At 40.9% G+C, this 17,255-nt stretch overlaps 1 protein-coding gene across 4 annotated transcripts in view; it reads left to right on the top strand.

Moving 5' to 3' along the window:
• Positions 1-1,286: 1,286 nt before the first annotated feature.
• ZFAND4 (zinc finger AN1-type containing 4) overlaps positions 1,287-17,255 on the top strand; it is an 86,336-nt gene continuing 70,367 nt past the window's right edge. For 3 of the 4 annotated variants that reach the window (XR_009054040.1, XM_057737485.1, XM_057737483.1), the window contains exons 1-2: positions 1,538-1,623; positions 9,901-10,201. Coding sequence is in view for 3 of the 4 variants with exons in the window: in XM_057737485.1 (XP_057593468.1) it covers positions 9,940-10,201 (262 nt within the window). In the remaining variant the exon portion in view is untranslated. Of the gene's footprint in view, positions 1,296-1,537; positions 1,624-9,900; positions 10,202-17,255 lie in introns of those variants that run through there. The other variant, XM_057737484.1, reaches the window with a different exon arrangement.

Here is a 17,255-nt window from a genome sequence, read left to right as displayed (position 1 = left end):
TCCAACCCGTGTCCCCTGCATTGGCAGGCAGATTCTTAACCACTGTGCCACCAGGGAAGTCCACAGGCACTATTTTAGAGTTTAGTATACAAAAATAATAATCGTATCTCTGTCCTCAAGGGGTTGCAGTCTACTCAGTGATAGAGTGTAAGAAGGAACCAGTGGCAAGAGAGTCTGAAGATGAGTGAAAGCCCCGTGCCTCATCATAAACCTCAGTGTATACTCAATGGTTTGTTGAATTATTGAGATAAATTGGTGGGTGGGGTCTCAGAAGAGAATGAGAAAGGAAGGGTGATGGAGATAAGGTACTGGGGTTCCTCTGAATCACAAGAGGAGGATGAGTGAAGCTGCAGTGAGAGGGAGATTACTTTTTTCATTGTCGGCTAAGTATTCCACCTAGTAAAATAGGCGGGTAGGGTTGGAAAATCTGTAAGGGTTGGATTTAAAACACCTATGGGAAATGAGGAGAACAAGCAGCAGTGGGGACTCACGTCAGGCTGGAAGGTTTGTGGTGTCTGTTATGGTGTAACAGCTCAACAGCTTGGGAATTTGAGGGGGAAAACAAAAAGGGTTGCTAGGCATATCCGACGCTGCGACTTAACAACGCAAGGTACCGCTCAATTTCAACTCTACGATTCTCTGTAAATTGGATTAGGAATAAATGGATAAGAGCTTGTTTGCTTGCTTTCGCCCTTGCTGTCAACCAGGCATGGCAATGGCCCCATGTTTCAGATGAGGTAGATGAGACCAGAAACGTTAGGGGACAGTGAAGCGCAGGAAGGGTGATCTGTTTAAAGCAAGTCGGCCTGGGCAGCACTAGACGTGCACAGGCTCTGGAAAGGCCATCGGCTGGGAAACTAGCACGTTTGGCACCTCTAAGAGAGCCTTAGGTTGGTCTCAGGGAGGGTGCTGTCCACACCTACGTCCAGCCAACCCCACCGTTCCCAGAAGCCTGTGCGACTGGTCTCCAGGCCGCCCGCTTCAGCCCTAGTCAGGCGGCCACTGTTAGAAATAAAGGATTAACATCCGGGCCTCTCCTAACTGACAACCACCACGGAACGCAAAGGAAGCCGCGGCTCCCGAGCAACCGCCGGCGTCCGGCGGCCAGGTCCCACCCCCGCCCCCGCTGATTGGAGGGCGACGTGAGCGCCGGCGAGCGATTGGTACGCGGTGTCACAAAGGGGCGGGGGCACGGCCACCGGGGAGCGTTGCTCGTCGGTGCCTGCCGGGGCGTCGCTCGCGGGTCCGCGCCTCCCTTCGGGCCTGCGGACGGGTGAGCGAGTGGACGAGAGCCGGTGAGGGCGAGCGGGCCGGATGGGGAGGGCATCCAGGACCGCGGGCCGCTGAGCCGGGCCGCGCCGCCGTCGCTGGCCTCCTGGCCGCGCCCCCTCCGCCGCCGCTGCCCGGAGACCGGCGCGGCGGGCCGCCTTCGCGGAGGAAACAGCCTCCACTTTCCGTCCCTCCGCGAGCGTGAGGCGGGGCGCCCCGCCCCGCCCCGCCCCGCCCGACAGGTGCCGCTCTCCGAGTCGCCGATTGTGACGCGGAGCCTGACCGCTGCCCTCCCGATCTGGCCCGTGCGTCTGGGTAGCTGGAGTTTATCCTGGAGGAGCACGGGCTGCGCAGGTGACTCCGTCCTCTTCAAGTGTCTGTACATTGAAGGCTCGAGGAGGCGTTGGCTCTGAAGGATTTCCAGCCCCGCTAGATAGGGTACAGATGCATGATGTGGTGGATATAATTCTGAAGCTTGTATTTAAACCTTAGGTGTATTTCCAGACATTAGTATAAACAGTTCGTTAAAAGTCGGTATTTTTAAGGACTGCATAACATGCTGGATCTCTTTATGTCGGAGGAAGAGTTTAAAAGGATTGCTCTTATATGGCTCAAATTCTTTAGAACAGAGGATAAAGCTGATTCCGAGTTACTGAAATTAGTCATTCAGCACTGTTGTTGCATTACCGGTCTTTAACTTCCCTTTCATCGTTAGTGGTTGTGTTTTAAGAATTTTTTCAAAAGAGACGAGAGAAATGTTTTGAAAATTGATTTAGAAATGCTTTTTGATGCTTACTCTTTTTTTTTAACGTGTTTTGTTTGTTTCTTTGTTTTAATTAATTAATTTTATTTAATTGGCTGTGTTGGGTCTTTTTTTTGCTGTACGCGGGCTTTCTTTGGTTGCAGTGAGTGGGGGCCTCCTCCGCATTGTGCTGCGCGGCCTCCTCATTGCTGTGGCTTCTCTTGTTGCTGAGCTCAGGCTCTAGGCACGTGGGCTTCAGTAGTTGCAGCACATGGGCTCAATAGTTGTGGCTCATAGGCTCTAAAGCGCAGGCTCAATAGCTGTGGTGCACGGGCTTAGTTGCTCTGCGGTATGGGGAATCTTCCTGGAGCAGGGATCGAACCCGTGTCCCCTGCATTGGCAGGTGGATTCTTCTTAACCAGTGCACCACCTAGGAAGCCCCTGATGCTGTTACTCTTAATAGCTAAGCACATTTTAAAAATTATTGGTAAAAATTCTGGAAGTACTTTTTTCTCTGCTGCCTTCTTTCCTCTTCTTTTGGTTTTTAACTGTCTAGTATCATTTTCCATCCTGTTTTTGAGTCTTCATTGCCCCTCATTTTCCAACATCATAGGGTTGCATAATATGCTCAGTCAAGCATGCTCACACACAACTTTCAGAAGCTGTCCATGCACCCCGCTTTTAGCACCTGGCTAGGTCTTTGGCCTACTGGAGTTTCCACTTGCCCCTCTGCCATCATCTAGTCCTCCAGTCTGGCTTAACCAAATTTCCTTGACTTACTTTGTCCTCTGTTACAGTGATTTCTACTGCTGAGGAGAAGTATAATTATTTCCTAGAGGCATACATTTCAGTTTTGAATTTGGTTATTAATCTTCTTTTTGGATTTTGGAAATTACTCCATTGATTAGGGCCCAAACTTGTGGTAGTGTTCTAGTACAATTCGTGCTGTTCTAGGCTGCTATTTTTCTTTTAGCCCATAATTACTGTGTCCATTCTCATTGTAGATGAAGGACTTCCAAATCTGTCTTTATGTTACCTTCTCCCACCACTTGTTTATTATATTCAGGTTATTGCTGTGGAAGACTGCTGTGGTGACAGAAATGATCTTTGTATTTTCTGTATCTAAATTCCTTGGGCAGGCACTGGTCACCCATGGCTTTATTTCTGTATTGTTCGATTCAGTATTCCTGACCCCGGCCTCTGTTGCTAGATCTCTTGCTATGTAGATACGAGTGCTCTTGGCTTTAGGGGAACAGACTCTAATCATTCTATAGTACATTCTTATTTGCTATAACATGATAAGTATGTTCTTAAGAATCCACATATTAATCAAAATTGTATTATAAAAGCAGTCATTTTAGTGAGGTGGAAAAAGGGATTAGGGGTTAGCTTCATACAGTCATTATTCCTACAGGCATGTCAGCATATTAAGGATATAGGAGACACTTATATAAGTGAGAGCCTGAGCAATACAGCCATTTATTTGGCCTTTACTTGAAAGTAATGATCTTTTACCACTGTCACCAGCAGTGTTATTAGCACATTACTTTGTGTTGTTATATTTATTACTCATTATTTTGATAACAAGTATATCAGCACTCAAACCAGCTGTGCTGCTAGCACCAGCTTTTCCTCCTTTGATGTCATATCTTCAGGACCATTAGCAGTCTGCACAATGCAATTCAGGTTTCCTAATTACTTAATTAATTATACTTAATTATATTAAATACACTCCCTAATTAATTAATGAATTTTATAATTGAGTTGTAAAAATTCATCGTAGCAGACATCTTTGTATGTTATCAGTTAAGTAAACGTCAGTGGAGTTACTTTGGAGTGAGTAATGATCACCATGGGAAACCAACATTTCTCCAAACAAGCTTTTGTAGCATAACTAAACATTTCTTCATCTGTAAAACAAGGATAATACCTTACCTATATTACAGGTTTGCTCTAAAAATCAGTTGAGAAGATGAATATTTACTCTTTCATGGAACAAATCTTTAAGGAGCACCAGTATGTACAAAGTGCTGTGCTAGGTGATGGGGCAGTAAATCAGATGTCCTTCCCTTAAGTACATTACAGTTTAGTAGAGTAAGAAAGCCATGTAAAAAATGAAACTGATTGTAATGGGTGCAGTATGTGATAGAGGTCAGGATGTGAAGGGGAGTAACCATAAAAGGCTTTGTGGAATAGTTCCTGTTTGACTTGAGTCTTGAAAGATCATAGGTGCTTGTCAGGTAGCCAAGTGTGGGAATGGCGGTGAGTAGAGGAAAGCAGGAGCAACGATATAGAGACCAATGTGTTCTGAAGCTGCAGGTGCAAATGATTAGAGGATAGAAGTACCAGATATATTGCAGGATGGGATGAGGTATGTGTATAAGTAAAATATGGCTGGAAGGTGAGATGCATGGTCTTAGGAGCCTTTCAAAGGAGTCTGAATTCTGTAGACAGTGGGAAGCCATTGTGGGGCCTTGAGCTAAGAAATAACATGATCAGTTCTACATTTTAAAAAGATAACTGTGCTCCACATCATATGTAATTAGGGAAATGCAAATTAAAACAATAAGATGCCATTGTACGTCTATTAGAATGGCCAAAATCCAGAACACTGACAACATCAAATGCTGGTGAGGATGTGGAGCAGTAGGAGCTCTTATTCATTGCTGGTGGGAATGCAATACAGAACAGCCACTTTTGTAGTGGCTTTGGCAGTTTCTTACAGAACTACGAAACTTTGGCAGTTTCTTACAAAACTAAACATACTCTTGCTGTAAGATCTAGCAGTTGTACTCATTGGCGTTTACTCCGGTAAGTTGAAAGCATAATTTACGTCCACACAAAAACCTGCACATGGATGTTTATAGCGGCTCTATTCATAAACTATCCTGTGTGATACTATAATGATGGGTATATTATTATACATTTGTGAAAACCAATAGAATTTGCATCACCAAGAATGAACCCTAATGTGAACTGTGACCTTTGAGTGATAATGATGTGTCAGTGTAGGTTTATCGATTGTAACAAATACATCACTCTGTTATAGGTTCTTGATAGTGGAAGAGGTTGTGCATGTGTGGGGACAGGGAGTGTATGGGAACTTTCTGTACTTGCTGCTTAATTTTGCTGTGAACCTAAAACTGCTCTAAAAAATAGTTTATTTAAAAGGGAAAAAGAGGACTTCCTAGGTGGCGCAGTGGTAAAGAATCCGCCTGCCAATGCAGGGGACACGGGTTCGAGCCCTGCCCTGGGAAGATTCCACATGCCACGGAGCAACTAAGCCCGTGCGCCACAACTATTGAGCCTGTGCTCTAGAGCCCATGAGCCACAACTACTGAGCGCATGTGCCACGACTATTGAAGCCCACGCACCTAGGGCCCGTGCTCCACAACAAGAGAAGCCACTACAACAAGGAGCCTGCACACCACAATGAAGAGTAGCCCCTGCTTGCAGCAACTAGAGAAAGCCCACGTGCAGCAACGAAGACCCAACGCAGCCAATAAATAAATAAAATTAAATTAAATTAAATAAAAAAAGAATTGCTGAGCAAAGTTGTTTATAAAAAAAAAAAGGGAAAAAGATTCAGGCTTTAGGCTAACTTAGATTCATTTCCCTCATTTAGTTTGAATTGGTGGTTTCACTGTAGTGCATTCTAAAGTCAGATACTAAGTAATTTTAGAACTTTGTGTGACCTTTCCCCCTGCTTAAACATAGATAAGTAAGAGTAAGATAATTTCTAAACTATATCATATGATACCCTAATCCAGTTTTTATTAAACATTCTTTTTTGAAAAAAGATAACTGTTGACATCCTAGAGAATGGATTAGAAGGGTGAAGGACAGGAGTCAAGACTTAGAGCTAGGCTATCAAAGTTTCTCAGTTAAGAGTGAATGAAAGCCTGAACTAAGTCCTAATTAGGGTGCCTGGAGAGGGTCACAGATTATAGAAATATTAAGTTTTACTGTTAGGACTGGTCACTTCTAGATGCATTGGGGATGGTGGAAAAATCTAAAATGATTCCTAGATTTCTTGCCTGAGTGTCTAGGTTAATGGTGGTACCCTTTACCAAGATGGAGACAGTAGAACAAGAAGGAGGTTTGTAGGAAAGATGATTAGTTTTGGATATGTTGGATTTCAGGTGTCTGTCTAGTATCCAAATTTTAGATGCCTATGGAAATCATATCTGTAGAATGGAGATGTAGGTTATTAATCAAACCACAAATTTAAAAAAATAACAGCTTCTTTAATCACATTGTTATGAAAATCACAGTGACTTCAGTGATACATCCTTTGGCAAAAAAAAAAAGTAAAAAAATTTATCACCCATTTTTATTCTTAATTCTTGCACTGCCCTAGTGTTCACATTCTGTTCACCTAGTCTTACAGATATTCTTCCCCCACTCTGAGGCTTTACCCATTCTGAAATACATTCAAGAATTTACATACCTTTAGGGAATACTTCTCAACTGATTTTATGAGACCAGTATTACCTTGATATCAAACCAGACAAAGACATAGAAAGAAAACTAGATCAGTAATTTTTATAAATATAGACATAAAAATCTTCAAAAAACACTAACAAACCAAATCTAGTAACATATATAAAGGATTATAGGCCATATACAAATGGATTTATCCCAGTAATGCAGGGTTGGTTCAAAATATTGAAAAGCAGTCAATATAATACACCATATTAAGAGAATATGAGACAAAAACCAAACGATCATCTCAGACACTGTAAAGAAAAGCATTTGACAAAATCTAACACCATGATTTAAAAAAGACAACTGACACTGAAACAAAGGAATAGAAGGGAACGTTCTCCATCTGATAAAGATTATCTGTGAAAACCCCACAGCTAAAATCCTACCTTATGGTGAAAGACCGAATACTTTTCCCTACAGTCAGGAAAAAAGACAAGAATGTTTGCTTTCACCACTTCTATTCAGCCTGTATTGGAAATTCTAAGCAGGGCAATTAGGTAAGAAAAGGAAATAAAGATAATCTAGATTGGAAAAGAAGAAGTAAATATTTTTTTGGAGTTGACATGATCTCGTATGTAGAAAATCCTAAGAAATCCACTAAAAAAACTACTAGAACTATTGAGTTCAGCAAGATTGCAGTGAACAAGACCAGTATGTTAAAATCAATTGTATTTCTACACACTAGCAATGAACAGTGAAACTAAGGACAATTTCATTGACAGTGGCATTAAAAAGAACAAAATTCTTCAAAATGTTTTTAAAATACAAAATTTATAATCTGAAAACTATAAAACGTTGAAAGCAATGAAAGAAGTTATCAATAAACTGAAAGATATTGCATGTTGATGGATTATGACTTAATATTGTCAAGATGGTAATGCTCTCCAAATTAATCTGTGCACTCAACAGAGTCCTTATCAAAATCTCAACTGGTGTTTTTGCAAAATATATAAGCTGATCCTATAATTCCTATGGAAATTCAAAGGACCAGAATAGCCAACAATCTGGAAAGAGAAGAACAAATTAGAAGACTCACACTTCGTGATCTTAAAACTTATTGCAAAGCTACAAAGACAGTGTGCTACTGACATAAAGATAGACGTATAGATCAATGGAACAGAACTGAGGTTATAGTCTGTTGTTTTTCAGCAAGGGTGCCAAGACAATTCAGTGGAGATAGTGTAGTCTTTCTAACAAATGGTGCTGAGACAGCTGGTTATTTACCTGGAAAAGAATAGAGCTGGACTCCTATTGCACAACATCCACAAAAATAAATTCAAAATAGACTACAGACCTAAATATAAGGGCTACAACTATACAATTCTTAGAAAAATACATACAAGTCAATTGTTATTACCTTGAATTAGGCAAAGCTTTTAAAATATGACACCAAAAGTATAAGCAACAGAAGAAAAATAGTCAAATTGGGCTTCATTAAAATTAAAAACTTTTGTGCTTCAAAGGACTATCAAGAAAGTTAAAAGACAACCCACAAAATTGGAGGAAATGTTTGTGAATCATACATCCGTTAAACAGCTTGTATCTAGAAAGCGTTAGAAAAAAATAACTCAATGGACAAGTATCTGAATGAACTTTCTGAATAGACATTTCTGTAAAGAAGATGTGCAAATGGGCAATAAGCACATAAAAAGATTCTTAACATCATTACTCATTAAGAAAGGCAAATCACAACCACATGAGACACTACTGCATACCCACTAGGATGGCTTTAATTAAAAAGACAATAAAATGTATTGGCAGGGATGTGCATAGCTTATTCAGAGTCTTGGAAATGTATACCTACGTGTTGGGTTCATTGGTTTAAATATCATAAACAACAAAACATATTTGTTGAGCATGTAGTATATAAGTAACTGCTGAGTTCTAGTAAGATAAAGTATAGCAAATATACCTGTTTTTAATAATCTTACATTCTAATTGGGGGAGTGATTTCAAAGACAGTTGTGAGAAGTTCAGGATTAGCACCCTTGTTCATTGTTGGTGGGAATGTAAAATGGTTCAGACCACTTTTGAGAACGGTTTGGTAGTCCCACAAATTGCTAAACACAGGGTTACCACACAACCCATCAGTTCCATTCCTAGATATATGTGGAAGAAAAAGGAAAACATATGTCTATCACAGACTTGTAATTGAAAGTTCTCATAGCATTATTCATAATAAGCAAAAGTTGTAAACAACCCAGAATGTCCATCAACTGATGGCTGGATAAGTAACATGGTATATCCTTGTTATGGACTATTATTCAATGATAGAAATGAATGAAATACTGATACATCCTAGAACGTGGATTAACTCTGAAAACATTATGCTAAGTGAAAGAAGCCATTCACAAAAATTTACATATTATCTGATTCTATTTATGTGAACTATCCAGAATAGGCAAAATTAAAGAGACAAAGTAGATTAGTGATTGCCTAGGGCTGAGAGAGAAAGAGAGAATTTAGAGTGTATCTAAAGAATAAGAAGTTTCTTTTTGGTTTGATGAAAATGTTCTAAAAATGATTGTGGTGATGGTTGTATGATTCTGTAACCATACCAAAACCCAGTAAATTTTAGGCTTTAAATGGGTGAATTTTATGGTATATAAATTATATCTCCATGAAGGTATTAAAAAGATTTACCTACTTCTCCAGAAAGAATGTGTATCATTTGTCCTTTTAGTTTAAGTTTGAGCCCCACCCCTGCCTTTTCAAAGTTTTCACTGATTAATAGCAAGTTATCAGTTTGATTATTCCTATTCTAATTATACACTTGTAATTTATCGTACTACTTCTGTTGGTTGCGTTTGCCTCTCCTATTCAGTAGCCATTGTATGTTTATGTGTAGAGATTATGTGTAATGTCTGTTACCAATATTAACCTCATCTCAATGCTATACTGATGTATAACCTCTGGAAACCCAAATGCTCATTGATTATTTAGTGAGTCCTACTCTTAAGATGGTTGCTATTCCTTTTATTCAGTGTGATTCAGATGTACAATGGCTATAACATTATACTTTGTATGGGTTGTAAAACGTAATGTGTTTTAGGAAAGAATGTGCATAACTTATTCAAAGTCTTGCAAATGTATACCTACATGTTGAGTTCATTGGTTTAAATATCATTACCAAAACAGATATTTGTTGAGCATGTAGTATATATATGTATAAGTAATTGATGAGCTCTAGTAAGATAAAGTATAGCAAATATACCTGTTCTTAATAATCTTACATTCTAACTGGAAGAGTGATTTCAAAGACACTTGTGAGAAGTTCAGGATTAGATATAGTAAGCACTAAAATGAATTCTGGGCTGTCTGGACAGAATTGAGAAAATCTTTGCGGAGGAATGAGACTTTCACATAGGCTTGTTAAAAAAAATATTATTCTTGTTTTTTAGGTACAAAACTCAAAACATGAACAACGATATATATTACCAATGTTCAAAGCTGATTTGGCTAGAACTGGAATACAGTTGCCAACAACATATTCCAGAGGAATTAGAAAAGTCAAAGTAATGGATAACAGAAAAGATCCTCCATTCTTCAATGAAGATAACGTGGGACCATTTTACTACAAACTTCATTTCTATGATACCATGGAGCTCTTCATTGAAACACTGACTGGAACATGTTTTGAGCTGAGAGTTTCACCCTTTGAAGCTGTTATTTCTGTGAAAGCAAAAATTCAAAGATTGGAAGGTACTAGTCTTTAATTTTTAGGATATGAGGTTTAAATTGTTCTTCAAGAATGTGTAATAACTTTTTAGCTTTTCTTACAGAAAAATGTCAAACATACATGGAATTAGAAAGAAATGGGTAATGAATCCTTATATATGCCCTGCTCAGCTTCAACAGTTATCAATTCATGAACTATCTTGTTTCCATTCCTGCATTTCTCCCACTTTGTTCCCTTTCTACCAGATTCTTTTGAAGCAAATCCCTGGCATTATGTTAATGGCATGAAATAATATTTTAAAATAGTTTTTCAACAGGTTATGATGATGTGCGGATTCTGCCGTAACTACTTTACAGTAATAATTGAATTCCCTTTATTGACCCTGTTTACATTTTTACAGTGCTTTGCGAATAGTATTCCTTTTTTTAATGTGGAGATTTTCTGAGAGGAGTTTTTGGTCTACATTCAATAGATTTGAAGTTTCCTCAGTATAGCAGGGATACTGAATATTGTATAATATCTCTTTTATGGTTGGTATATTTGTGAAAAGTGTTAAATTAGTCTTTGTATTTGGCAGATTTCTGAAATAAGTGGTATTCACCATTTATAGTTGTTAAAATCCAGGAAAGACTAGAAAGTTTTCCATATAGCACTAAATAGATCTTTGCTTTTTGAGCCAGCTGAAACTTGCTTGTAATATAAGGTAGAAACTAGCATTGCCCTCCAGCCCAGTTTAAGTTCAGAATTATAGAAGGATGAGGAGGTTTGGAATTTTTTTATCTTTGTCAAGTCAAGGATCCTGGTATCTGAGCTTCTGAATACTTGCTGTTCCTCCAGTAACTAAGGTCTGTTTGAAGTTAGCGACCAGCTGAGTTCAATGACTATATCAATACACCCATTAATGGCACATGAAGCTTTTGTCTCCCCAAATGATTTGGTGAATTAACGGAGTCAGAATAGTTTATTTTGACTTTTCCTGCTTTTTTATTTATATGATGGTATAATGATACCTTTTTAGGAGCAGGATGATTAAAAAAAAAAAACCTTCTTGTGTTCTAAATAATCTCTGCATTTCTCCTGCTTTCATGCATTTTGAATAATCTCTGTGCAGCAAAAGCACTCTAGAGGGCATTCTGTTTAGTTCTCTTAATGTCAGAGGGGTAGATTTGGGCTTAGGGAAGATTAACGACTTGTCCAAGGGTTATATTTACTGACAGAGTTGGACCAGAGCCAAGATACAGGCTTCTTGTCCTCTGTAGGAGGAGACATTGTCAGGGTAAAAGCAGTGACTTTGTAGTTATCAGTTGAATTCTAGTTTAGACATTTATAAAACAAATATACTTATTGGGAGATCAAATGAGGTAATAGGTAAAACCTCTACAGTCTTTTGTCTGCTCGGGCTGTCATAACAAAATGCCATAGACTGGAAGGCTTAAACAACAAAAATTTATTTTCTCACAGTTATTACCCTCACAGAGGGTAGATGGAGGAGACTTCAGAGAAGGGGTTGAAGGAGTGTGCTGGATTAGGAATGATGAGGCTGTAGTACCTACAAGGGGACTTTAAATGGGCCTTGAAAGGACAGGAGCACTGAAGCCAGACTGCCTGATTTCAGATTACCAATTGAGTAAATTACTTAACCTCTCTTTATCTCATTGTGCTAATTTACAATGGGAATAATAATAGTACCTAGTTCAAAGAGTTGTTTTCAGGATTAAATAAATTAAATGAAAAGCATTTAGCAGAGCATCTGTGCTCTTTATCAGGGAAAAATGGTTAGTCTGTGGAGATAGTGCAATATGTACCAAAGAATATAAGAACTATGCCCTTGGGAGGAGATGTAATTTAGTTCTCTTGAGTTTCCAGAGAAGGAAAATTCTTTGGAGCTTATCATTACCTAGAGTAGTGGTCTGGAAAGAAGAGTACATAGTACTCAGAGGATAGGAATTTGGAAAGAAAAAATGTGCCAAGAAATGTAAGGGATTATTGTCAGCTGCTTCTTTATTGCCATGGGCAGTGGATTCCCTGGACTTGCCATCAAGTCATTGGCATTACACCTCCATAGTAAAGATTTCTCTTCTGTACATGGGATAGGCTTGTTTTCCTGGCCAACTTTGTGAGTAGGTGTGACCATGTTAGTTCTGGCCAGGGAGCTATGAATGGAAGTCTCCATCAGCCCGAGTCCCTGAATGACTGTAGTGAGCAGAGTCCTCCTCCTGACATGCAGTAGACGTATAACTTGAGCGAGAAATAAATCTTTGTCGTAAGCCAGTGGCATTTTGGGGATGGTTTGGGGTAAGTTCAGTATAACCTACTTTATTTTGCCTGATGCAGTATCAAATTAGGGATTCATTTTTTTTCACTTTATAAGTAATATATCTAAGTACCACTTATTGAATTAGTGGTCTTTTCTTATTAAAGTAATTTCATATCTGTCATGCATTACATTTATATATACACACTGCTCTTAATCACCTGATGTGTCTCCCTATGCCAATATTATACTATTTTACTTACTGTAATACTATTTATAAGTTCTGATAGCGGGTTGTGTCCATACATATTAAGGATTATGTTATCTTGGAGAATTGACCCCTTTATCATTATGTAAATGCCCCTCTTTATCTCGGATAACTTTGCTTGCTCTGTAGCCTGCTCTGTCTGCAATTAATATAGCTACTCTAGCTTTTCTAAAATTAGTATTAGCATAATATATTTTTCCATCCCTTTACTTCTTTTTCCTCCAGCTTTATTGAGGTATAATTGACAAAATTTTATGCATCCCTGTGTTGTGGTCTGATCACAGGTTGGAAAGGAATTTCCAGACACAAGGCAGAATGCAAGGAAGATAGAGTTTATTAGAGAGAAGGGATACTGCAAGAACAGCAGGCCAACTTCCTGGTAGCCAGGGAAAGTCGACCCTGAGCATGGGTTGCTTGCCTATTTTTATAGCCAGGGAACCTTCAGTTATCTGCTGACCGGGCAGAGTATGCATACTTTTAGTGTGCTGAGTGGGAGGAAAATGGGGCAAATATCTTTCCTTATATGGGATGGGCAAGGGACATGGCATGCTGCTTGGGAAAGTTTTGGGAGATTGCAATTGTTGCATTGTACAGAGTGATAGGAGTCCTGTAGCTGTTTGTTCCAGCAATATTGGCCCTTTGAGTTTATCTTGTTCTTTGTCCTTGGAGCACACCACATTTCCCCCTCTCTTTATTTAAAGGGCCAGTTCTTTGGCCCTATTGGACACCTTGCTCATGTCTGTCTATCTGCCTAGCTCCCTCTCAGGTGTTCAGGAATCCCTTTTGTAAGGGAAAGGGGAGACGATCTCTCTAGCTGCTTCCTGCTGGGGGGGGCTTTGTAGGGCCCTGTGTTCCCATTATCTGCTCTCTGTCAGGGTATGCTTAGGGAGGGGTGGGGGCTCCATGGAACATGATGGCAGCTTCTTTAAGCTTTGTCTGGCTGATATTCCCGTTGCATTACCATTTGGAGGTTTATTTGTTGTATCCTAGAAGAGACAAACTTAACAATGAGGTTAAAAATACATGGCCTGGACTTCCTAGGTGGTGCAGTGGGTAAGAATCCGCCTGCCAATGCAGGGGACATAGGTTTGATCCCTGCCCCAGGAAGATCCCACATGCCGCAGAGCAACTAAGCCCGTGCTCCACAACTATTGAGCCTGCGCTCTGGAGCCCATGAGCCACAACTATTGAGCCCATGTGCCTCAACTACTGAAGCCTGCACACCTAGAGCCCGTGCTCTGCAACAAGAGACACCACCGCAATGAGAGGCCCGCGCACCACAACAAAGAGTAGCCCCCGCTCGCCTCAACTAGAGAAAGCCCGTGTGCAGCAACGAAGATCCAACACAGCCAATAAAATATATTAATTAATTAAAAAAAATACATGGCCTGAAGATCAGTAGAAGTATGAAGGCTGCTATAGGACCTAGGAAAGGGCTAGCCGGGACCAGATGTTAGTCTTGAAGTCCCACCAGTCGAATCCCCCTGAGGCTCCTTTCATATAAAACCCACTACCTCTTTTAATAATATCCTGAAGGTTAGTTTGAATTTGCCCAATTGGTTGACAAAAAAACAGCATTCTTCCTTTAACATAGCACAGGTCCCACCTTGGTTAGCTGTTAGTAAGTCTAAAGCTCTCCTATTCTGTAAAACCACTGCTGCTAGAGAATTTATTTGTTCTTGTAGAGTGTTAATTTGAGCTGCTAGGTTAGTAATCTGTTGCATGAGCTCAAGAGAGAGCTGTCGGGCAGTAAAAATAGAGTTTAAGAGGCCTGTTGAGCCTGTTCCCATCCCAGTGAGCATCCCTAGGATTGATATTACAGTGAGGGCTTCTTGTTTCCGTCTATGTGATTGAGTTTATGAAGGAACTGGGATACTGTCAATTATAAGGGTAAGATTAGGAATAATGTATGTGAGGGTACAAGTCTCCATCCAGTTGGCTGGAAGACATAAATATGCATTAGATCCACAGAGGAAATAGGTGTGGTTTTTGCGGTCCAAGCAGATGTCTAAACTGATATTGAAGTAGGGTTTCCCTAAACGGGTACGGGAATGTTATATGCCCTCATAGGTGGTAGCTAAAGTCATCCCAGCTAAAGGGGAGAGGCAAGAAGTCTTTGAGGGATGGGAAGAAAAGTTGTGAACCCAATTAAAAGAAGGAATAGTAGGGTTCCACCCTATGTCATAGTCCTTGGGTGTCTTGAGTTTTCTGCAGTCTTCTTGTTTAATATTAGAGGGTTGGAACCAAAAATTGTGGTTCTAATAGGGACAGTTTGGGGATGGGGTGGGGCAGATGGAGGTCCCAAAATAGCTAGTTTGTGTCCAACTCGTGGTGATATTTGGAGATTTGGGGAAGTAAATGTAGAAAGGGGAATCAAAATAGTAAGTATGGGGATGGTTTGTTTTGTCATTGGTCACATGGGAAACCCATGTTCCATGTGTCTCTATTGCTAACTTGGTCAGATATTTCTTGAGGGCTTGATTGGCTATTTCCCTCTTGCTTGACACCTGAGGACACCATGCTGAATGAAGATAATAGCTGATTTGGAGGGCCTCACTGACCCCTTGGGTTAGACTTGAAATAAAGGTGGGGCTCTTGTCTGATTGTAAAGAGCGTGGTAGCCCAAACTGGGATATGATATGTTCCATGAGAGTAGTGGTAATCTTGGATGCTCTCTTGGTTTTAGTAGGGAAGGCCTCTATCCATTCCGTAAAGGTGTGCACCATGACTAGAAGATATTTGAAGGCTTTACAAGAGGGCATGTGGGTGAAATCTATCTGCCAATCTTCTCCTAGTTGGTTCCACCACCTTTGGATCGGATGGGATAGCAGGGGACGTTTCATAGCCACCTCTGGGTTGGCCTGGCATATAGAATGGAGGATGGAGAAGAGTCACCGGAGAATATTGTCCCTACCAGTTTGTAAAGGGACTTGGGTCCTAAGGGGTAGCCTCATGAAGGTGGTTCAGAATCTTCCATTGGGAAGCTTCTGGTAGAAGAAGTTTGGTGTCTGGGCTTTGTAGCCACCCTTCAGGGGTTAGAGTGAACCTATGGTTTTGTCCCTCTTTAAGTTCTGGTGGTGAGTACTGTGGGGGCGAAGACTCTAAACTTGGAATCAAGGGGGTCTGTAGGACATTTTGGGTGGCCCTTTTGGCCTCTCTATCTGCCATATTATTTCCTTTAATTATGTCTGATAGGTCCTTTTGGTGTGCCCTGCAGTGAATGATAGCTATTTCCTTAGGGGATTTTATGGCCTCTAATAGGTCCAGGATTTTTGTTCCATGCTTGATTGGGGTGTTACGTGTGGTTAGAGTAGGCTTCGTGGTTGTTGTTAAGGCCATATTTACTGGAGTAAATGATAAAGTAGCTTTAAGTTTTTTTAAAAGGTCTTGGCATAACAGAGGTGTAGGATAGGCCAGGAGAACTAGGAAAGAATGTGTGAATAGAGTATTTTCAAGAAAATAAGGTAAGGGTTGTGTAAAATGGCCATAAGAGGGTTGTCCTTCTATTCCTGTTAGGAGAATTGAGGAATGGCAAGTGGGACCAGAGAAGGAAGTCAGGGCTGAATAAGTAGCTGCAGTGTCAATCAGAAAGGTTATAGTGGCCCCTGCCATATCCAGGGTTACCTGGGGCTCCTCCATTCTTATGGGGAACATAGGGGCCTGTAGATAGAGCCCTGGGCACCTTTGTTCAACCACATCCAGGAGTCCCAGCTCTAAAGCACAATCTGGTTCCTGCTTCTGATAGTCAGTTACCACTGCTGGGGCAATTGGCCTTGATTTTGGCCCAGGGGACCGGGCCCTGGAGTACCCCAGGTGCTGGATGATTTAGGTGTTGGCCTACCCACTTGAGGGCGGGAGGGACAACTCCTTTTCCAGTGGCCCTTTTGATGACAGTAAGGGCATGGGGTATCAGGTGGCGGGGTGCAGCAGTTCCTGACAGTATGCCCCTGCTGACCACACTGATAGCAGGTCAGTGGTGGTCTCTGAGAAGAGGGAGGGATGCCCATGGGTCCCTGTCGTGGGAGGCACTGAGTAATGGCAAGGGCCATATATTGAGCATGTCTTTTTAGTTTTTCTTCCTCTCTTAGTTCTCGCCTGTTCCTGGAAACCTCCTCCCTGTCGTTAAAGACCTTAAAGGCCGTGCCAAGTAGGACAGAGAATGGGTTCTGTGGGTCCTGTTCTAATTTCTGTAATTTTTGTCTTATGTCAGGGGATGCCTGGCTTATAAAGTGAACTGCAAGTATAGTCTGACCTTCAGGGGTCTCAGGGTCTAGTTTGGTGTATTTTCTCATAGCCTCTGCTGATCGGCCCTGAAAAAGGGCTGGATTCTCAGAGCGTTCTTGTGTAACTTCTCTGAGTTTATTATAATTGACAGGTTTGATGATTACCTTTTTCATATCGTCTGGTAGACAGGTAATCATGTAATTTCTCCTAGTGAGCCCTCCTGTTGGCCCATTTTCATTTGCTTGATATTTCCACCCTGGGTCTGCCTGTGGGACTCCTTCTGCCCCTGTTTGGTGCTCATTAGGATTTCGAGCGTGTGCCTCGTCTGCCT

This window comes from Hippopotamus amphibius, chromosome 5 (assembly GCF_030028045.1).
Source record: "Hippopotamus amphibius kiboko isolate mHipAmp2 chromosome 5, mHipAmp2.hap2, whole genome shotgun sequence".
NCBI classification, from domain to species: Eukaryota; Metazoa; Chordata; class Mammalia; order Artiodactyla; family Hippopotamidae; genus Hippopotamus; species Hippopotamus amphibius.
Note: the sequence above shows the minus strand (reverse complement) of the source record. Positions and strands in the feature narration are given on the sequence as shown.